This window comes from Leucoraja erinacea, chromosome 13 (assembly GCF_028641065.1).
Source record: "Leucoraja erinacea ecotype New England chromosome 13, Leri_hhj_1, whole genome shotgun sequence".
Lineage (NCBI taxonomy): Eukaryota > Metazoa > Chordata > Chondrichthyes > Rajiformes > Rajidae > Leucoraja > Leucoraja erinaceus.
Window position 1 is genome coordinate 36,269,773 of NC_073389.1, and position 24,193 is coordinate 36,293,965.

Sequence of the window (24,193 nt, forward strand, 5' to 3'; positions counted from 1 at the left end):
TTCATTTTCAGATCTGCACTATTTCTATAATCTGAACATTTATCCAGTTATTCAAATGTAGAAGGTACTTATATGCCTGGAGAAATTTTCTTTGAAACACTGTTCCTATTTTGTACATTAAATAATTCCTCTGCTGAAATTATTAGGTGTGCTCAGTAGTATGAGTTTGTAACTATGCAGCTAAAATATTAAAAACCTCTTGACATTTAGCATCTATTGGCAATATAGTGACTTATTCTGGAGCGATCCTATTACAGAGCAATGAATAACAATAGTGTAGTTGTTTCGTTATTGGAAAAGTAATTCAGAGAATGTTCCTTTATTTGCTTCTGCATTTATGCAATGTCACACCATCACAATGAAAATGAAAAGTGGAGCCAATCATTTGAAAGAAGCTTTGATGATATTATTTTTGGATCTACATTGTAATTCAGATGTTCTGGATGATACATTCCATTATATCCCCACCTTGCATTATCCTCTGGGTTGGAAGTAATAGTTAACTGCTTTAATTTTCAGACTTGAGGAATTCTGATTCACAGACCCACTCTCGAGGAGAACTTTATACCTTTGCAACTGTTTGTGTACAGGAATATGTTAATCTCTGTACCGAATTAATTATATTAAATGTTGTACCTTTTGCTAGTCATAGAGTCTTACAGCATAGAAATAGGTACTTCAGCCCAACTTGTGCAAGCTGACCAAGATACCCAACCAAGCAAGTCGCATTTGGTTGCATCTGAGAAATTTTTTATCATTGAAGGTGGTGGGCATCTGGAATTCATTATCTGGAAGTTGAAATCCTCATCATATTTGAAAAGAACTTGGATATCCATAGTGTATAAACCACAAACGACAACAAAAGCAGTGAAATTGGATTAGGCAATTTAACTCTTTTTTGAGCAGGTGAGCATTTGACGAGGGTAGGGAGGTGGATATTGTCTACTCTATTGACTTGTGTCACCACTTTCAGTGTGTTATGCATCATTATCTTTTGGATGAGCCTACTACGGGGGACCTTGTCAAGTGCCTTACTAAAATCCTTGTAGACAACATCCACCTCCCTACCCTCATCAAATGCTCACCTGCTTATTCACTCTTCAAAAAACTCTTATCAAGTTAGTAAGACAACCTGTTGCGTACAAAGCCATACTGACTGTCCCTAATTAATTAATTCTCTCCCAAATGCAGTAAATTGAAACGCTAGAATTTAAGAATCGTGGGCGTTCAGGAAGGCAGAGAGGGTTATCGTGACCCCCGTGAATTTGCTGCAGATCCACTGAAAAAAGTCTTGAACTTGGATCAAGCACCTTTACTTGCTCGAGCACACAGAGTATCGAGACGCTGCCCTAGGGAGGGCGCCCCCCCAAGACAACTGATAGTGAAGGTGCAATATGACCATGGTTTGGATGATATGATGAAGAAAATTGTTCGAAGCAGAAATCTCGTATTTGAAGGAGATAAGATCAGTATATTTAGAGATTACCCTGTGGAAGTCGCCAAGAAGAGAGCGCTGTTTACAGAAACAAGAAGAATACTTAATAATATAAAAAAATTGAGATATGGACTGATGTACCCCGCAACATTAAGAGTAACCTACGAGCAGAAGGAATATTTCTTCATCAAACACACAGAGGCACTTGAATTCGCCCAGAACATCGAGAATAAGACCGAAGATTGAATAACATTCAACACCCAACACTCACCTGACGGCACTGGATATTGTTACCCCGCAGAGAAAAAATGGAACTTTAAATTACTATACTTCAATCAAATCAATCAATCATTCAATCAATCAATCAGTTTTATTTGTCACATTGCACATAAAGTGCAAGTGAAATGAATTTGCCAGCAGCGGTACAATGAGAAAGAACACACAAAAACACAATAACATTTTAACACAAACATCCACCACAGCATTCATCACTGTGGTGGAAGGCACAAAATTTGGCCAGTCCTCCTCCATTTCCCCCCGTGGTTGGGACCTCAACCCTCCGCAGTCGCCACTGCGGGCGTCCAGATTATAAAAGTCAAGGTAAGTCCTGAATCGGTGACTCCCCCACCGGAGACCGCAGCTTCAGATTGGTGTAGGCCGCAGGCCAGCGGTCGGTGATTTAGAGTTCGTGCCACAGCCAGAGGCACCGCAGACTGCAGGGCCGGCAGTCGAAGTCGAAGCTCCCCTCCAGGGATCCCCAGCGAGGAACCCCGCTCCCGATGGTAAGTCCATGCCGCGCCCGCGGTTAAAGTAGGCCGCGGGCCGGCAGTCGGAGTGGAAGCTTCTTCCTCTCCCGGGTCCCCAACGTGAGATCCCGGGCTGTAGACTCCACTCCAGCTGGAGCTGTGCAGACCATGGCTGCCGGCTGCCCGGTCCAGCGAAACGGAGCGCTCCCCTTTGGCGAGCCCCAGCGAGGGCTCGCCCGCTCCACGCCGAGAGTCTGCGCTGCGCCCGCCGCTGAAGCCCCGGGCGCGTCTCCAGGAAAAGCCGCAACGATCCTCGTTGTTAGGCCACGGAGGAGGCGACCTGGAAAAAGTCGCCTCTCCTTGGAGGAGGCGACCGAAGCGGTTTCCCCCTCACCCCCCCACACCACCCCCAACACAAAACACACAAAGAAACATTAAGAACTTAAGAACTGCTCAAAATCTGCAATAAGAATTCGGCAATTATCTTGCTACTGATATATAATATTTACATTCTAGTACTAATTTCTAACAACTATTACTAATCATTAATACTAATTAATACTAATTATTGTTAACTGGATCAACTCAGAATTAACTAAAAGTATGAAATATAAGTGTGATTCAGGTAATTTATTAATAAACATTTAGGAAGTTTTCTCTTTGATACTTTTGATTTTGATTTTTCTTTTTTTTGCTATACGAGACTAACATTTTCATTTTGAGACTAATAATTATTTCAATAATGGAATATAACTATTGTTTCCCTCCCCCCATAAATTGTTTTTATTGAAATTGAAACTTTTCTTTTAAGGAAAGTATGGAGCTAGTAATATTTTTTTTACCAAAGGCTACGGAAGTCAGATGTTTAGCCACATTAGGGTGGCTATCACTAACTGCACTAACTATAGTTGTAGTTCTCTTCTTTTTTTACTCTTTACACTTTACTAACACAACATTTTTTTATTTTTTTATCTTATATTATATTATATTTTGTATTTGGAATGGAATTATAAATTTTATTTAAGGAGATATGTCCGGATGGAAAACCGACGAGAACTAAAATTCATCTACCTGATGTTCGGGTATAAGGTAGGGTTTAGTGTGCTGAGCCATCTGCTCTATCATAGACCACTCTAATCACAAGATGCAAGACGTTAACAGGAAAATTGGGGGTGAAGGAATTAAATTCTGTAGCTGGAATGTTAAGGGAATTAATGAACCAATCAAGAGAGTTAAAGTATCAGCTCATTTAAAATCACTTAAAGCAGATATAATATTTCTCCTGGAAACACATCTTAAAAAGGAAGCACAACATAGATTGAAAGCAAAATGGATTGCTAAAGCGTATCACTCTTCATTCTCACATAAATCTAGAGGGGTTGCAATATTAATCCGTAAAGGTATACCCTTTAAACATATATCAACGATAGAAGATATCAAAGGCAGATATATTGTATTAGTAGGGGAGTTATACTAAAAAAAAAGTGACTCTCCTTAATGTGTATGGACCAAATTTTGTTGTCCCCTGTTTTTTTAAGAGAATACTCAACATTATCCCGGAATGCACACAACATAATTTAATAATCGGTGGAGACTTAAATTGTACACTGGATGCTTATTTAGATAGATCATCAACTCAAAGAAAATTAAAATCTCAGTCAAGTGAATTTCTAAACTTATATATTAATACTACCAACGTTAAGGATGTTTGGAGAATTGAAAACCCATCCGGTCGAGAATATTCATTTTACTCACCAGTGCATAAAACTTACTCAAGGATAGACTATTTCTTAGTAGACTCTAAACTTATCCCATTTACCTATAACTCGCAATATCATATCATAATCTCGGACCATGCTCCACTAACATTTATGATTAAATTAAACGGAATGGCCGAGACACAGTCACAATGGAGACTTAACCCCCAAATCCTAAAAGAAAAGCTATGTAATGAATACCTCGTAAAACAGATTAATATGTTGTTTGAGGCTAATGATAGCCCTGGAACCTCTGCTTCCCTTCTTTGGGAAACATTCAAAGCATTTGTGCGAGGAGCATTAATCTCTTCCGAATCATTTCTTAATAAAGAGAGTAGGGCCAAACAACGGACATTGGAAATGGAAATAAAGCAATTAGACATAGAAAATGTCTGCTTCCAGTTCCCCGTGCTGGCGAGAGCAGGAACAGGGAGATACGGGACCTGAACGTGTGGCTGAGGATCTGGTGCACGGGGCAGGGATTTAGATTCTTAGATCACTGGGATCTGTTTTGGGGTAAGGGGGAACTGTACAAAAGGGATGGATTGCATCTTAACAGGTATGGGACCAGCATTCTGGCAGGCAGGTTTGCCACTGCTACACGGGTGGCTTTAAACTGAATAAGGGGGGTGGGGTGTTGAATGGGACAGTGGAGGATGGAGTTAAAGGGAAAGGGTTTCTTAAATGTGTGAGCGTAGAGACCGAAGGGTGTAAAATGAGGGTAGAAGAAATAGGAAGCAAGGTGAAAAGTAAAAGTGGCAGGCAGACAAAACCAGGGCAAAAATCAAAAAGGGCCACTTTTCAACATAATTGTGTAAGGGGTAAGAGTGTTGTAAAAACAAGCCTGAAGGCTTTGTGTCTCAATGCAAGGAGCATTCGTAATAAGGTGGATGAGTTGAATGTGCAGATAGCTATTAATGACTATGATATAGTTGGGATCACGGAGACATGGCTCCAGGGTGACCAAGGCTGGGAGCTGAACATCCAGGGATATTTAATATTCAGGAGGGATAGACAGAAAGGAAAAGGAGGTGGGGTAGCGTTACTGATTAGAGAGGGGATTAATGCAATGGAAAGGAAGGACATTAGTTTGGAGGATGTGGAATCGGTATGGGTAGAGCTGCACAACACTAAGGGGCAGAAAACGCTGGTGGGTGTTGTGTACAGGCCACCTAACAGTAGTAGTGAAGTTGGAGATGGTATCAAACAGGAAATTAGAAATGCGTGCGACAAAGGCAAAACGGTTATAATGGGTGACTTCAATCTACACATAGATTGGGTGAATCAAATTGGCAGGGGTGCTGAGGAAGAGGATTTCTTGGAATGTATGCGGGATAGTTATCTAAATCAACATGTAGAGGAACCAACGAGAGAGCAGGCTATTTTAGACTGGGTATTGAGTAATGAGGAAGGGTTAGTTAGCAATCTTGTTGTACGTGCCCCCTTGGGCAAGAGTGACCATAATATGGTTGAGTTCTTCATTAGGATGGAGAGTGACATTGTTAATTCAGAAACAATGGTTCTGAACTTAAAGAAAGGTAACTTTGAGGGTATGAGATGTGAATTGGCCAAGATTGACTGGCAATTAATTCTAAAAGGGTTGACGGTGGATATGCAATGGAAGACATTTAAAGACTGCATGGATGAACTACAAAAATTGTTCATCCCAGTTTGGCAAAAGAATAAATCAGGGAAGGTAGTACATCCATGGATAACAAGGGAAATCAGGGATAGTATCAAAGCGAAGGATGATGCATACAAATTAGCCAGAAAAAGCAGCATACCGGAGGACTGGGAGAAATTCAAAGACCAGCAGAGGAGGACAAAGGGCTTAATTAGGAAAGGAAAAATAGATTATGAAAGAAAACTGGCAGGGAACATAAAAACTGACTGCAAAAGTTTTTATAGATATGTGAAAAGAAAGAGATTAGTTAAAACAAATGTAGGTCCCTTGCAGTCAGAAACAGGGGAGTTGATCATGGGGAACAAGGATATGGCGGACCAATTGAATAACTACTTTGGTTCCGTCTTCACTAAGGAAGACATAAATAATTTGCCGGAAATAGCAGGGGACCGCGGGTCAAAGGAGTTGGAGGAATTGAGTGAAATCCAGGTTAGCCGGGAAGTGGTGTTGGGTAAATTGAATGGATTAAAGGCCGATAAATCCCCAGGGCCAGATAGGCTGCATCCCAGAGTACTTAAGGAAGTAGCTCCAGAAATAGTGGATGCATTAGTAATAATCTTTCAAAACTCTTTAGATTCTGGAGCAGTTCCTGAAGATTGGGGGGTAGCAAACGTAACCCCACTTTTTAAGAAGGGAGGGAGAGAGAAAATGGGGAATTACAGACCAGTTAGTCTAACATCGGTAGTGGGGAAACTGCTAGAGTCAGTTATTAAAGATGGGATAGCAGCACATTTGGAAAGTGGTGAAATCATTGGACAAAGTCAGCATGGATTTACGAAAGGTAAATCATGTCTGACGAATCTTATAGAATTTTTCGAGGATGTAACTAGTAGCGTGGATAGGGGAGAACCAGTGGATGTGGTGTATCTGGACTTCCAGAAGGCTTTCGACAAGGTCCCACATAAAAAATTAGTATACAAACTTAAAGCACAAGGCATTGGGGGTTCAGTATTGATGTGGATAGAGAACTGGCTGGCAAACAGGAAGCAAAGAGTAGGAGTAAACGGGTCCTTTTCACAATGGCAGGCAGTGACTAGTGGGGTACCCCAAGGCTCAGTACTGGGACCCCAGCTATTTACAATATATATTAATGATCTGGATGAGGGAATTGAAGGCAATATCTCCAAGTTTGCGGATGACACTAAGCTGGGGGGCAGTGTTAGCTGTGAGGAGGATGCTAGGAGACTGCAGGGTGACTTGGATAGGCTGGGTGAGTGGGAAAATGTTTGGCAGATGCAGTATAATGTGGATAAATGTGAGGTTATCCATTTTGGTGGCAAAAACAGGAAAGCAGACTATTATCTAAATGGTGGCCGATTGGGAAAGGGGGAGATGCAGCGAGACCTGGGTGTCATGGTACACCAGTCATTGAAGGTAGGCATGCAGGTGCAGCAGGCAGTAAAGAAAGCGAATGGTATGTTAGCTTTCATTGCAAAAGGATTTGAGTATAGGAGCAGAGAGGTTCTACTGCAGTTGTACAGGGTCTTGGTGAGACCACACCTGGAGTATTGCGTACAGTTTTGGTCTCCAAATCTGAGGAAGGACATTATTGCCATAGAGGGAGTGCAGAGACGGTTCACCAGACTGATTCCTGGGATGTCAGGACTGTCTTATGAAGAAAGACTGGATAGACTTGTTTATACTCTCTAGAATTTAGAAGATTGAGAGGGGATCTTATAGAAACTTACAAAATTCTTAAGGGGTTGGACAGGCTAGATGCAGGAAGATTGTTCCCGATGTTAGGGAAGTCCAGGACAAGGGGTCACAGCTTAAGGATAAAGGGGAAATCCTTTAAAACCGAGATGAGAAGAACTTTTTTCACGCAGAGAGTGGTGAATCTCTGGAACTCTCTGCCACAGAGGGTAGTTGTGGCCACTTCATTGGCTATATTTAAGAGGGAGTTAGATGTGGCCCTTGTGGCTAAGGGGATCAGGGGGTATGGAGAGAAGGCAGGTACGGGATACTGAGTTGGATGATCAGCCATGATCATATTGAATGGCGGTGCAGGCTCGAAGGGCCGAATGGCCTACTCCTGCACCTAATTTCTATGTTTCTATGTTTCTAAAATGCAGCAGTACCATCTATGGTAAAACACAATAAAATTGCAGTACTGAAATATAAGTTAAACAAGATATACTCAGACCAAGTTATAAAACTTTATCAACATACAAAACAATTATATTTTGAATTTGGTGATAAACCACGAGAACTATTTGCGCGTGAACTTCGTAAACTGGACGGGGAAAAAACAAATTACAAATTAAGATCAGACAATAGAGAAACATTAACACTGCCTAAAGATATTAATGATAGATTTTTACAATACTATCAAAAACTGTATTCATCTAAAACGACAGAACAATCAGCAGGAATGGAAACATTTTTACAGAAATGTAATCTTACGGGTTTAGATCAGAAAGAGAGAGAATTACTAGGTGCTGAAATTACGGTAAAAGCCATCGAAGAGTCAATTAGATCTTTAAAAAAACGGAAAGGCCGCAGGTCCTGATGGTCTAAGTTCTGAATTTTATTAAAAAATTTATGATCTGATTTCTCCACGCCTACAGACACTGTACAAATACGCTTATACTCAACAGAAACTTTCAGAAACTCTAAATGAATCTACAATCACACATACCAAAAACTGATAAGGATCTTGAAGACCCAGGGTCATATAGAGCAATACTGATCAGAAAATATTAACCAAAATCTTCTCTCATAGATTGAGCTTAGTGATTAACAAATTAATACACCCTGACAAAACAGGTTTTATTCCAAAACGTTATTCATTTTATAATCTGAGAAGACTTCAATATTATATACTCAAATAGAATTCCTAATGCAGATCTAGCAATTATTTTGTTAGATGCTGAAAAAGCATTTGACCAGGTAGAATGGTCATATTTATTTTCGGTGATGGAAATTTTTCAACTGGGAGAGAAGTACTGTACATGGGTTAAATTGTTATACTCTAACCCAACAGCTAGAACATTAACAAACCAAATGTTATCAACTAAATTTAATCTTTCTAGAGGTTGTAGGCAAGGATGTTCACTCTCCCCACTATTATTTGCTCTTGCAATTGAACTATTAGCAGAAAGCGTTAGAGCCCATCCAGAAATACACGGGTATAACACTAAAGACACAAGGAATACAATCTCTTTATATGCAGATGATGTATTAATATAACAAAGTTAGAAACTAGTATTCCAAATCTATTAAATCTAATAACTCAATTTGGTCAGTTTTCAGGATATAGAATTAATTGGAATAAAAGCGAAATCATGCCAATAACAAAACTCAATTTACATACATTACAACAATCCCCTTTTAAAATAGTTAAAGATAAACTTAAATATTTAGGAATTTACGTAACTAAGACATATTCCTCTTTATTTACACAAAACTTTCCACCCTTACTGAATAAACTACACAAGAATATTCAGTATTGGAAAATACTTCCCATTTCAATGCTTGGTAGAATTAATGCATTAAAAATTATCTTCTTACCGCAACTACTGTACCTATTTCATTTAATCCAGATATATATCCCCAAATATGTTTTTCAAAATAGTCGATTCCATTGTTACAAGCTTTATTTGGGATTATAAGAATCATAGAATAAGTAAAAAACATTTATGTAAGTCAATGGAGGTTTGGCCTTGCCAAATTTCTTGTTTTATCTTTGGGCAGTCCATATTAAAAACATTAATTTCTGGCTGGAATAAATGGATCAGCAACCAGATTGGTTAAGGATGGAAAAGGAAGACTGTTTACCTTTTGAAATTGGTTCGATTATATTTGCTCCCACAAAACTGCACAAAAAAACCTATAGGGAAAACCTTATAATACATAGTGGAATACGAATTTGGAAACAACTAAAAAAAGCTCTAAAATTGGATAATATACCACTATGTCTTCCCATTGTAAACAATCCTTTATTCAAACCATCCATATTGGATAAAGGTTTCACACAATGGAAAAATTACGGAATTAAAAAGATTGGACATCTTTATAGGAAAGGCATGTTTCTTTCATTTCAAGAGTTACAACAGATCTATGGACTGCATTCAAATAATTTCTTCAGATATCTACAAATTCGAGATTATGTTAAATTTAATACACAAGTTTATAGGACTAGGGAACCAGAAATTCTTGATGCATGTTTGAATAAGCATCCTAACACTGAAAAATTAATAGCTTATATTTATAACACCCTCTTAAACAACGAGGTACCACCGATGGAATTATATAGATACACATGGGAAAATGAATTAGGTCAACCTATAACAAAAGATATTTGGGACGAAAGTCTACAACATATACATCAATGCTCGTTAAATGCCAGACATGCTTTAATACAATTTAAAGTCTTACACAGACTACATTACTCCAAAATAAAACTAAATAGAATCTTCCCACATATTTCTCCTATTTGTGATAAATGTCTGCACCTAGAGGCCAATTTAACACATACTTTTGCAAATTGCACAAAAATAAAAAAATTCTGGACTGATATTTTTGGAATAATTTCTGAAGTTGTTAATACTAAATTGGATCCAGACTCAAAATTAATAATGTTTTCAAGAAGGAACTGCAGATGCTGGAAAATCGAAGGTAAAAGGACTGCAGAGTCAGACTACCAAATTCAATTCCACAAGCACTGCTATAGTATTAGTTCTATTTGATATCAATGATTGAAACAGCATTTTCTTCAACTGAACAGTCCTGTTTTGTTCAGTTCTTATGTGTAGGAAGGAACTGCAGATGCTAGTTTACACCGAAGATACTCTGAAGAAGGGTTTCGGCCCGAAACTTTAACTATTTCCTTCACTCCATAGATGCTGCTGCACCAGCTGAGTTTCTCCAGCATTTTTGTGTACCTTCAAAATTACTAATACTTGGAATATCAGAACAAAGTTTAACACTCACAGCAAGCCAAAGAAACTTCCTTGACTACAGTATAATAACTGGGAAAAAATTAATATTAAAATTTTGGAAAGGCCCTATAACCCCCACAATTAAAGTGTGGATTGTGAAAATGTCAGAGACGCTACATCTAGAAAGAATTAGAATTGTCTTAATGGACAAACAAGAACTTTTTGTTAAAATATGGGCTCCATTCATTAATTATTTGAAGGGATAGATTGGCCAGGCACGAAAACCCAACTGAAGCTTGAACTCAGGATTAGATGCAAAGTTATACTTTATAATCTACGAACCTATCTCCAATGACGTATTATAAGTAATTCATTCCACCTTTTCGATATTTGTAATTTTTTTTTCTCTTTCTCTCTCTGTTTTTTTTTACTATAATATGTAACTATACTTCACCTTAATATGTTTGCTTCTAATAAAAATATTAATAAATAAATAAATAAAAGAAGACAGGGTTTATGGCGATGGGGCGATATTAGATTCATTCTGTGCAAGCAGGTTAGGAACAATAGAAGATGGACACAAAATGCTGGAGTAACTCAGCGGGACAGGCAGCATTTCTGGATAGAAGGAAAGGGTGACGTTTTGGGTCGGGACCCTTATTCAGACTATCTTCGGTGTAAACTAGCATCTGCAGTTCCTTCCTACACATAAGAGCTGAACAAAACAGGACTGTTCAGTTGAAGAAAATGCTGTTGCATTCACCGATATCAAATAGAACTAATACTATAGCAGTGCTTGTGGAATTGAATTTGGTAGTCTGACTGCAGTCTATACCTATGATTAATATTTACAAAAGTTAAAACCGGAATCAGGATAGGAACCCGAGGATTTCCTAGGGTTACTGCATGAACAAAAATGTGTCAGATAGCTATTTAATGACTGAAATCATTTGAGAACAAATGCATTGGACACCACCTGGGATTCAGCCCACACCAGGGACTTAAGCACATAATCCAGGCTGACGACCTGAGAGTATTTTATCTTTCGGATGAGATATTAAACTAAGGCCCATTTCAATATCTGTGATTGCAAAATATTCCACAACACCATTTCAAAGAGTTCAGGAGAGTTATCCTATGTGACCCATTCAATAATTATTCTGCATTTAACATGAAAAAAAAAGTGGTCCAATAATTTTAACATTTCTAATTCAGGCATCTTATTGTGTGCAGATTTCAGTATTGTCATGTTGCTTCGTTGCTTAATTAGTTGTCAACTATTTCAGGCATCCTCAGGTACTGAAAGGTGCCAAAGAAAATGTAGACCCTTTTCTTTAACAGTATTTTTCCTTCTCATTAATCTTTTCTGTGAGCCTCAGAAAAGACTAAATAACGAAATAAGGACAAGGAGCTAAGAAGCGATAAGGGTTAAGATTCTTATGCAGTACAATGACGTGGAGAATTAAGATAATCCTTCTAGATCTAGAGCAGTGCTTCAATTTGCTGTGTGCATAATCTTGAAAAGATGAAGGGAGAAAGCATCCTGTTTTCCATTCTGTTCTTGTCTGAAGGTATGTTGATCATTTTCTGCTAAGATAAGATTTCTTCAAAAACTTCAAAAAATCAGAATTTATAAATTATATTTTTACCCAATCAGTATTTGATACATAAGTGTGAGTGTTCCATTACATTCTTTGAGTTACCTCCACGATGTGATATTTCTTCAGTGATTATATCACCAGCATTCATTACTGAAAGTATGTACCTTCCAATTATTGTGGAAAAACCTTACATAGAAGTATGTAACAGACTAGTTCAATGGCCTCTGATTTGTCATTTTATAAAAATATTAAATAAAAGTAATTGCATTTGTGTTTGAGAATAATATATTCTGTCTTTTGATCTATCTTTTTCAATTCTTCACAAAATCCATCCGGAAAAGCTCTCTCAACTCTTTCTCCTACTGAGGTATGAGGTTCAGTATAATGTTAGAAAAATGTTAAAGTATTGTTTATCTTAAGCAAATGTTTTGATGTAATCCTTGTGTGCAATGTTTGCCGTTAGAAGATTATCCTTCAAAAGTATTGTTTTGTCCATTATTTCTTAAAACAGAGAAATTAATTAAATAATCATCTAAAATTATTCAACTCTTATATGGTTTAGTATAAATTAGAGGGAAGATGTTTTGAATACTGGATCAATTGGTAATTGATAACAAAGTAGTAATTATAACCAACCATTATACTGTATCTTGTTAATTTAATGTGGTCCAACAGAAGTATTCATTTACTGTGTTGGTTGAGGGATAAAGAAAGTTATTTTTAAAAAGGCTTATTTAAAATTGATCCTACTCATGATAATCTACATATTATCTCATGAGCATGTAAATTTAGTTTTTTACAAAACATTCAATTTTCATTATTCTGCTTAATCAGTCTTGTCGTGTTGTTTAGGCTAAGATTATATAGGATTATTTCATACTACCTACTACATACCACAGTGATGTAGTTACATGCTATTCGGACCAAATTATCCTTTCCAGTGTGTAGGCTTCACTTGAATCATTTTATTTATTTATTTTTTTAAAATATTTTTATTCGAAGTGATATACAATAATATAAGACATGAATAACATATTACATTTCATGTCCAACTTCTTATTTTTAATTTAATAGTAGAAAAAAAAGGTAAGAAAAGCAAGAAATATATAGAGAGAGAGTATTGTATAGCTCGAAAAAGAAAAGCAGAGGTGATGTGAACTAAGCAAAAAGAAAAAGAATAGGAGAGTGAAAAAAGAGAAGAAAAAAAAGAGAAAGAAATTGAAAGGGATATGCCTCCTTCATATCTATACCCACCTCTCACCCGGTTCTGAAATACTTAATTTCTAAGATTGTGTTGCACCACATGCTTGTCATAGATCGATAAATGGAGACCAAAACTTTAAGAATTGGTCTGATTTGCCTGATAGGACGAATCTCATATCTTCAAGGTGTAACATTTCCGACATGTTTGAGATCCACATTTTGAGCGTTGGTGTGGGTGCATTTTTCCAGAATTTAAGTATGTTTTTTTGCCGTTATTAAGCCATAATTAAGTAGACATTTTTGAATCGTGGTCAGCGTACAGCCGTCTTCCATTGATCCAAAGATAATCAGTTCTGTATTGGGGTTCAATTTTATTTTAAATAATTTTGTGAAAATTCCAAAGACTTCCTTCCAAAATTTATGAAGTTTTATGCAAGAGACAAAAGAGTGTACTATAGTAGCGTTTTGAGATAGGAATTTATCACAGATGGGAGAAACATTTGGAACATTTTTATTCAGTTTGGTTTTCGAGTAATATAATCGATGTAACATTTTTAAATGAATTAAGTTGTGTCTTACATTAATCGAGCATTTATGTACATATAGCAAGTGTTTTTCCCATTTGTCTTTCGGAATTTTTATAGATAATTCTTGTTCCCAGTCTCTTTTAATTGCTTCGGTCGATGGTATTTCTGTATTTAAAATGATGTTATACAAATATGATATTAAATTACTTGATTCCGCATTTCTGTTAATTCCTTCATCTAATAGATCTGCGGTTAGAGTTTGATATTCTTGTGTGTATTTTTTCAGGTAACCTCAGATTTGAAGGTATTTGAAATATTGATTACTTTTCAGGTTATATTTTAATTGTAGTTGTTGAAATGATAAAAGATTTCCCATTTTGTACATGTCTCCAAGCGTTTTGATTCCTATTCTTTCCCAATGGATAAACGTTTTTTTTAATCAATAATAGATGGTTTAAATGACGGATTATTTACTATTGGAGAGAGGAGTGATAGATTTCTTAATTTGAGAGTTAATTTTATTTGTTTCCAAATTCGTATTGTACTATGAATAATTGGATTCTTCGTGTATATTGTATTGTTCTGTTTTATTGGGGAGAAAAGGATCGCTCCTATGTTAAAAGGGGAGCAATCCTCTTTCTCCATTATTATCCAGTCTACTTGTTGAGCAAAGTTGTCCAACCAATGAATTACATTTTTAATATTCACTGCCCGATAGTAGTACAAAAACTTGGGGAGTGTCAGTCCGCAAAATTCTTTGGGTTTACATAAATGTTTTCTTTGAATTCTATGTGATTTATAGTCCCATATGAAATGTGTAACATCAGTCAAGTTTTTAAAAGAATGTTTAAGGTAAGTATATTGGTATTGATGAAAGAAATACAAAATTTGTGGTAGAAAAATCATTTTTATAGCATTTATTCTGCCTATTAAAGACATCGGAAGTGTTTTCCAAAATTTAATCAGTGCATTTAATTTAGTTAGTAAAGGCATATAATTTGCATTAAATAAAGATTTATATTTTCAGGTAATTTGAATACCTAAATATTTAAATTTTTCTGTTGCAATTCTAAAAGGGAATTTTAAAAGGTGTGTCGGCTCTTGAGGTTTTATCGTCATGATTTCACTTTTATTCCAATGTATTCTATATCCTGAAAATGAACCAAATTCCTCTATTAAATTTAATATATTTGGTATGCTGATAGGCGATTTTGTTATGTATAATAATACGTCATCTGCATATAATGACATTTTATTGTTTGAATGGTTGGTATTATAACCATGGATATTCGGATGTGTTCTTATACTTTCTGCTAGGGGCCCTATCACGAGCAAATAGCAGGGGCGATAATGCACATCCCTGCCGATTGCCCCTGGATAGTTGAAATGTTGAAGACAGTATGTTATAGGTCAGTATTCTAGCAGTCGGCTTGTCATATAATAATTTTACCCATGAGATAAATTTGAAATTTGAAATTTGAAATTCCCATTTGAAATTTTTGCAATACTCTGAAAAGGTATTGCCATTCCACTTGGTCAAATGCTTTTTCTGCGTCCAATGAAAAAATTGATAAGTCTTCTTCAATTTTAAGTGAGTGCATTATATTAAACAAACGTCTCAAATTGTTGAATGAGTATCTCTTCAGTATGAACCCCGTTTGATCCGGATTTATTAATTTACTAACATATTTACCCAATCTTCTCGCTAGGGTCTTGAATCATTTTGAATGAATGAATGAATAAGTTTATTGGCCAAGTATTCACATACAGGGAATTTGCCTGGTGCTCCGCCCGCAAGTGACAACATGACATAGTGACAGTTAAGAATGATACATAAAACATTAAACATTAATAATAAAACATTATTGATTAAGCATAGGAATTAAATAAAATATCAGAACAAAATGAGGGTACAGATTTTTGGTTATTGAATAGAACTACTCATGGAAAAAAGCTGTTTTTATGTCTGGCTGTGGCAGCTTTGACAATCCGGAGTCGCCTTCCAAAGGGAAGTGATTCAAAGAGTTTGTGGCCAGGGTGAGAGGGGTCAGAGATGATCTTACCTGCTCGCTTCCTGGCCCTTGCAGTGTACAGTTCGTCTATGGAGGGAAGGTTGCAGCCAATAACCTTCTCAGCTGATCAGACAATACGCTGCAGCCTCCGGGTGTCGTGCTCGGTGGCTGAGCCAAACCAAACCATGATGGAGAAGGTGAGGACAGACTCTACGATGGCCGTGTAGAATTGGACCATCATTGCTTGTGGAAGATTGCGCTTCCTCAGCTGCCGCAGGAAGTACATCCTCTGTTGTGCCTTTTTGACTGTGGAGTCGATCGTAGCCCTCCACTTAAGGTCCTTGGAGATGATGGTTCCCAGGAACTTAAAAGACTCCACAGATGTGACTGTGGTGTTGTTGATGGTGAGTGGAGCATGGGGAGGGGGAGCTCTCCTAAAGTCTACAATCAATTCCACTGTCTTAAGAGCATTGAGCTCCAGGTTGTTGCGATGGCACCAGGACGACAGCTGTGACACTTCCTGTCTGTAGGCAAATTCCTCCCCATCCTGGATCTGTCCAATCAGGGTTGTGTCATCCGCAAACTTGAGAAGCTTGAGAGAGGAGTCAGTGGAGGTGCAGTCGTTGGTGTAGAGAGAGTAGAGGAGAGGGGAGAGTACGCAGCCTTGCGGTGCTCCTATGCTGAGGGTTTGCGGGTCCAAGATGTGCTTTCCCAGCCTCACATGCTGCTTCCCGTCTGTCAGGAAGCTGGTGATCCACCGACAGAGGGTCAACTTGTTCAGGCACAGTCAACTCGGAAAGTTTGGAGTGTAGTAGCTCTGTCACAATGGTATTGAATGCAGAGCTAAAATTAACAAACAAAATCCTCGCATAGGTATCATAGAAACATAGAAAATAGGTGCAGGAGGAGGCCATTCGGCCCTTCGAGCCAGCACCGCCATTCATTGTGATCATGGCTGATCGTCCCTTATCAATAACCCGTGCCTGCCTACTCCCTATATCCCTCGACTCCACTAGCCCCTAGAGTTCTATCTAACTCTCTCTTAAATCCATCCAGTGACTTGGCCTCCACTGCCCTCTGTGGAAGGGAATTCCATAAATTCACAACTCTACCCTGGTGGTCTAGGTGCTGGATGATGACGTGCAGGCCCAGGTTGACTGCGTCATCCACAGACCTATTTTCCTTCTTTTCTAATCCCGATCTATCAACATAACCCCCTCTTCCCTTCTCCCTCAATTGATGATCTAGCTTGATGATCTAGCACAATGACTCATTATGGGAGTGAATTTCACATTCTAGTCATTCTTTGGGTAAAGATTCTTCCAAGCATCCCTATTACTTTTCTTGGTTGACCTCTTGCTGTTTCCAATATTCCCACTATGCCCATTTTATCAAAAGCTTTGTTTTAAAACCTTAATTATGTCACATATTAACCTTTTCCAAGTTGAAAGAGATCTATTCAATTAATCCTTTCCTGAAAGTGTATTCTTGTTCCTGCTATCTTCCTTGTAAATCTACTCCACACCCTATCAAGTGGGCTGTATCCTTTTAATGATATGAAAATCTGAACTAGATTGCACAATTCACTTTCTTCCACCTTACCCTTTATCCCACCCATTCTTTGTTTTCTATATTGAGTCAGATAGCAATCATTTTGCTCCCTACCTCTAACTCCGCATTCTCTGACCATATTTATTAGTCCATTGTGCAGTTCCTTATTGAAACCCTTATGAAAACGTACATAAATATATTCATTACCCATGTGAAGAGCGCAGAGGATCATTGGGACACAGCTACCAGCCTTGGAGGGCATCTACCACACACGGTGCCTCAGGAAGGCCGTCAGTATCCATAAAGACTCCTCACACCCTTGTAATGGACTGTTCATTACGGCAGACGTTACAAGGCCTTCTACGACCGAACCTCCAGACTCAGAAACAGCTTTATTCCCAGAGCTATAGCGGCTCTGAACCGGCCCTGCTGAGTGCCCCCACCCCTCCTGGGCTGTCTCCCTCGGATGGCCACGTCACACAGCTTATTTATTTATTTTACTCTTCTTTTACATCGGTTGGAAACTGCATACTAAATCTCGTTGCACTGACGTGCAATGACAATTAAAGATATTATTATTATTATTGAATAGTACCTCTTTCCTTTACCTCTTCCAAAATTTCCTGGTTGGTCAAGCAAGGATTTCCATTATGAAATTTGCAGTGACAATTCAATATAATGCTGTTCATTTCTAGATATTTTCCTGTTTTGTTCTTTAGTATGATTGCCATTAATTTCCCTTTACCGAATATGAATCTAGTGATCTATGTTTTATGCACATTTCCTGTCCCCCTTCTTAGAATGCATATTTCATAAGTTATCCAATAGTCCTCTGGCCCTCAACCTTATTATTAACAACTTACTAAATATGTGTTGTAATACCAAACACTTCTGCTATCTTCCTGCCTAGATTATTTCACAATGTGTGAATGCAATCCATCTGGACCAGAGATTTTGTCTTCTTTAACTGAATTTATTTATTTATTTAATTCAGGGATTATTTAGTTATCACTATTTCCTATGCTATTTATATACAGCATATACAGCATTTATTAATCACATCATCCAATGTCATGCCTACTTGCTCAATTTCTTTGGTAAATACTACAGTAAAATAATGATTTAATACAACTGCCAACTTCCTGTTGTATAGTCCTATATCTTATTAGCTCTATTTCCTTTATTTATTTGATTGTTATCTTAAAATATTTAGTTTTACATTCATTGATAAGTTTAGGTTAAGTCACATGTACCAAACAGATCCAAACAGCTGTCCAAAGATCGATATACCATACATAGATACAGTTTATACTTAGGTACAAGCGATACCTGAGGTATAAGAGCAAAGGGAAAGATACAGAGCGCAGAATATCATTCTCAGCATTATAACGCATCAGCTCATAGCTCCTCTTTGCCTTTCCAATTATTTTCTGCCATTTCAACTAATCATTCATGTTGTCTTTTTACTTCTACTCTCTGCTGTCCACACATTAATGAATGCCTCCAATTGATTATGCTCCTTCATGACCTGGGTGTCATGGTACACCAGTCATTGAAAGTAGGTATATAGGTGCAGCAGGCAGTGAAGAAAGCAAATGGCATGTTAGCATTCATAGCAAAAGGATTTGAGTATAAGAGCAGGGAGGTTCTACTGCAGTTGTACAGCGTCTTGGTCTCCTGATCTGAGGAAAGACATTTTTGCTATAGAGGGAGTACAGAGAAGGTTCACCAGATTGAATCCTGGGATGGCAGGACTTTCATATGAAGAAAGACTGGATAGACTCGGCTTGTACACGCTAGAATTTAAAAGATTGAGGGGGGATCTTATAGAAACTTGGGGTCACAGGGGTCACAGTTTAAGGATAAGAGGGAAGTCTTTTAGGACCGAGATGAGAAAATCATTTTTTACACAGAGAGTGGTGAATCTGTGGAATTCTCTGCCACATAAGGTAGTTGAGGCCAGTTCATTGACTATATTTTAGAGGGAGTTAGATGTGGTCCTTGTGGCTAAATGGATCAGGGGGTATGGAGAGAAGGCAGGTATGGGATACTGAGTTGGATGATCAGCCATGATCATATTGAATGGCGGTGCAGTCTCGAAGGGCCGAATGGCCTACTCCTGCACCAATTTTCTATGTTTCTATGATTGTCATGTGTCTTTATTCAACTGTGAAGTCCCATGATCGTATAGTTTATGTATTTTTTGAATTGTGGAATTGAATTTTTCAGGCATCTTGTTGACTGTTAATTTAAATGTTTACCATTGCTATTCCATAATATTGTTTGCCAGCAATGTCCCCATTATGATACTGTCTTAGATTCACGTAATCAGCTTTCCTCCAATCAATTAATGTGTTTTTGTCACACATATATTTTAATCTAGTATTATACTGAACCATATTAAATTATGACCACGCCCAGATGTTCCCCGCTTTACTTTTATTTGCGTTATTTCATTAAAGCAAATGCATCCCATTGGGACCTACTGCTGCTCCCTATTGGTTTGAAAAGGAATAAGAATATAATGTTCAAATTCTATTCCTTTATTCCTTTTATGTACTTCCTCTTTACATTTACGGTCAGGGTAGTTGAAATCCCTGAAGGTTATTATTCTATTTTGTTTACTCATTTCCTAATTCATCTGCATTTCTTTGTCATTATTATGTATCTGTAACCTCTACCCCAGTCTGATTGCTCCTGTAACATCTTTTATTCTACCCATGTGGATTCTATTTTTGTTTCCCAATGTGTTCCTTTATTCTACTGTTTTTATTTAATCTCTGATAAGTATCACAATTCAGGCATCATCTACACTGCATTCATGACAAATATTGTCCAAAATCACTCCTCTCCTTTAAGTTTCAAAGTGTCTCCAACTCTCATTCTATCTTCGATTTTGAACAGAGATTCAAGATAGAGATATCTCCTGCACATGTATTTGCCTGGGATAGTATCAGCATTCACAGACTCCTGCATAATAACACCCTATTATATCTTACATTGCTATTTTATTTCCCTAATTGGGTGGACTTTATTTAACAATTATTTATTGTTATATTTCAATAATTTAAAGTAAGGAGTTTAGAAATTTTTGCAAATTAAAAAGAAAGAACTGAATTTTTTTTCTTCCTCTTTGTTTGATCCCCCCCCCCCCCCCCCTCTTTGCTAAACTCCCAAATTTCATAATCTATTGCTGCAGGACCCTGTGCTGAAAGTATTTTACAAGAGCAATGTTCAAAGCAAATTAACGACATGAATCATCCAGCAGGGTTTACGGCCTAAAATTCATGTGCTTTATTAATGACAGGGAGAAAAGGAAGATCTGTCATGTAACAAGGCTTGCAAATGTAATTGCAATGATGAACCTAACAGAACTGAGAGAATGGTACAAGGACCATTAGTTCTAGACTGTATGCCAGGTAAGAATGACTATTGCCAGTTTAACATGGTTTTAAAAGGCACTTAGTTTAATTTTGGGGAGTAATCTTTAAGATCTAGCTGAACTTTACTCTGAAAACAAACTATTTCAGAATGCACCAGTGCAAATTAAATTTTGATTCCTAGAAAAAATCTGACGACTTGAATGGATTATTTGGCTGGCCTGTTACACAGAACTGACCATTAGCATCTATCACAAACATCGTAGGTCATTATTTAAATGAAGTGATGATAGGAAAAGTACTCCAGATCACCAGTTTATCTTTTCTAAATGCCATCTTCACATACATACTGATCATCATTGACAATTAAATAGATTATCTGTCACTGCCACCCGTATGAGTGAAACAGCACTGATCAAAATTAACAAGCTTCAGATTCTCCATAAATTTGTAAGAGAAATTCGGCCCAGACAACATTAGGTTACCGAGAGACATTCAGATAAGGACAAGGAGCTCTTATGTCTCATGTGAAAGGGATGCTCCAAGATTTGTCATAAAAGATATTCCTAACTGAACCCTCAGCAACACCTACCCAACACAACTCATTGGTGACGTTCAATACAATTGCACAATCTTTTTATTAACTTGGCCTAAGTCAGACAGATCCAGGTGCTTGGCTGGTTGCAAATTGGAATTGGTGGGGATAAAATAAAGAAATTAAAGTTGAAAGGAAGGAGGATGTGGTGCTGAAAACCGTTCCAAAAAATAGCTGAACTTCATGAATCAACCCAGGTTTAAAAAGACTGGCTCAGGCCATCAGTAGTGTGAACACTGACTTGCTGCAGGAGGAAAAGAGCCAAAAACAATGGTGAGAAAGGAGGTCTGGAGAAGATAAAATGGCAAAGAGGGAATGAGAATTAAATTTCTGGTCTTTTTAAAGATCTTTGGATTAAACTACACCAATGGCTCTAGTTCAAACTGTATAGGTCAAATGTTCGCATTACTGTCATTTCTGCTTCACTTTTACTTAACGGGTTATTTTCTTTCACCTTTGTTGGATTTCCATCAACCTTTTTGAAGGATGGAAAAAATGGTGGAAAACTTTCACAGCCCACCTAAGGTGCCCTGACCCAATATTATTTATTCTTCCCATCAACATTCTCTTTTTTCCCCAGTAATCTCTGAGTTTACTACATCTGGTTTTGTCCAATTTTCAATATTCCATCAATGGTGATCATGCCTTGAATGGTTTGATCCTTTAGCTTGTGAAAACATCCTGTCTCTATATCCTACCTCTTTGACCAATCCTTTGGCTGGTCACCTGTCCTGAAATATCCATGTTTGGCTTGTTATCAAATTTTGCGTGTTATTGTATCTGTTAATCGCCTTTTTACAAATACAAGATATTGTTGAAACATTACCTACCTGCAAATGAGTTAATTTACATTAAGAACTAGGACAACATTGCAAGAAAAAAAACTTTCACTGGTTATAAATTACTTTGGTTTTACAGAGTGTCCTTATCACCGTGCACTTGGGTTTGAATCTGGAGTTGTTGCAAAAGATCAGATAAGCTGTTCTAATGAAGATCATTACACAGGCTGGTATTCTTCATGGATGTCAAACAAAGCAAGAATGAACAACCAGGGTTTTGGGTAAGTAATCACATGACCTAATCTTGCATCATCCTATTTTTAATTTTTGCTTCAACATTGTTGGAAATTCGGGCAATTTCGCACCATTTATTTGCAGTTTTCGGTCTAATTCATCATGAAGTGAAATGGAAATTTCCCAATAGAAAATAAAAACCATGAAATACAGTAATTTGGCTCATCACATTCACTCATTTTATTGACAGTTTTAAAACATGGTAAACCAACTATTTCTGCAAGAAGTTTTGCAAAATGTATTACTTTTATGAATAAACAACTTCAGATGGTATAAGACTTGGAAATCATACTATGCATTTTTCTTATATACAGCCTTAACAAACCTGTATAATATTCCTTTGCTAGTTGCTCGGTGGAGAGGGTGCACCCATTGGTTTGGGTCTTAAGATGGTTCAAACAGTTTGTGAAATAAACCGCACAGCTGTTATTGCACAGATTTTCAACCCGAGGTCATCGCAATTGATGGTAATCTTGGTCAATTTCCCATGAGCTAAATTGGATATCTTGGTAAAATAAGTACAAGGATTCTAATGTGTGATTAACCAGCACTTATTTTGATGCAAACAGTCGACTATCTTTATGCAACCACATCATTTAATTGATGACTGGATGAATAATCAGTGTGAACTGCACTACTTAACTTCTCAGCAAGCAGACAATTTTGTTTAATTTGTAGGAAATAACTGCAGATGCTGGTTTAAATCGAAGATAAACACAAAATGCTGGAGTAACTCAGCGGGACAGGCAGCATCTCTGGAGAGAAGGAATGGGTGATGTTTTAGGTCGAGACCCTTCTTCAGTGGAGGGAGGACTGGGAAGGGGAGGGGATGAAGAGAGAGGGAAAGCAAGGGCTATTTGAAGTTAGAAGAGTCAATGTTCATACCGCTGGGGTGTAAGCTACCCAAGCAAAATATGAGGCCCTGTTCCAATTTGCGCTGGGCCTCACTCTGACAATGGAGGCCCAGGACAGAAAGGTAAGATTGGGAATGCATGGGCCGTGGAACTGGGGAGTTGCAGCCCCTCCACTTTTTTGGCTAGACATGCAACATAACCCGAAATTATCCGGTCCGCAGGCGTATTTTTCTCAACTTCTGAGGACTTCCAACATCCAGAATCTCAGAACAAGTGCACAATGAGAGTGGCAAAACTACGATCAGCCGTGACGGAAACCGACTGCCCCCCAAAACCCTCCCTCCCCTCCGCTCAACGGCCAATCACATTCGAGATCTAGGGCAGTTAACAAAGAGCTGAGATTAGCCGCCGAGTGAGCGAGAGAGTTGGAACCGATAGCAAGCGAATGAGCGAGCCGGCCCCGAGAGAGGGGGAGAGAGAGAGGGGGAAAGAGGGAGAGAGAGAGAGAGGGAGAGAGGGAGAGAGGGAGAGAGGGGGAGAGAGAGGGAGGTAGATAGATAGATAGATAGATAGATAGATAGATAGATAGATAGATAGATAGATAGATAGATAGATAGAGGGGGGGGAGGGGGAGAGGGAGGGGGGAGAGGGAGGGGGAGGGGAGGGGGAGGGAGAGGGAGAGGGAGGGAGGGAGAGAGGGAGAGAGAGGAGAGAGAGAGAGGGAGGGAGAGAGGGAGGGGGAGAGAGAGAGAGGAGAGTGAGAGAGAGAGAGAGAGGGAGGGGGAGGGGGAAGAGAGAGAGGGAGAGGGGGGGAGAGGGAGAGAGAGAGAGAGACCGATTTTTTGCGTTGGGGATGGCCTGTATTATCCCCCTGTTTTTGGAGGCATTATTGTGC

General features: G+C 38.1%; 1 protein-coding gene across 6 annotated transcripts in view; it reads left to right on the plus strand.

Moving 5' to 3' along the window:
- Nucleotides 1-24,193, plus strand: part of rs1a (retinoschisin 1a) — a 51,137-nt gene that overhangs the window by 14,913 nt on the left and 12,031 nt on the right. For 4 of the 6 annotated variants that reach the window (XM_055644913.1, XM_055644909.1, XM_055644911.1 and 1 more), the window contains exons 2-3: nt 20,704-20,815; nt 22,290-22,431. In XM_055644913.1, coding sequence (XP_055500888.1) covers nt 20,779-20,815; nt 22,290-22,431 — 179 coding nt within the window. In that variant the 5' untranslated portion in view covers nt 20,704-20,778. Of the gene's footprint in view, nt 1-10,944; nt 12,471-14,119; nt 14,138-20,555; nt 20,816-22,289; nt 22,432-24,193 lie in introns of those variants that run through there. The other 2 variants (XM_055644910.1, XM_055644912.1) reach the window with 2 other exon arrangements.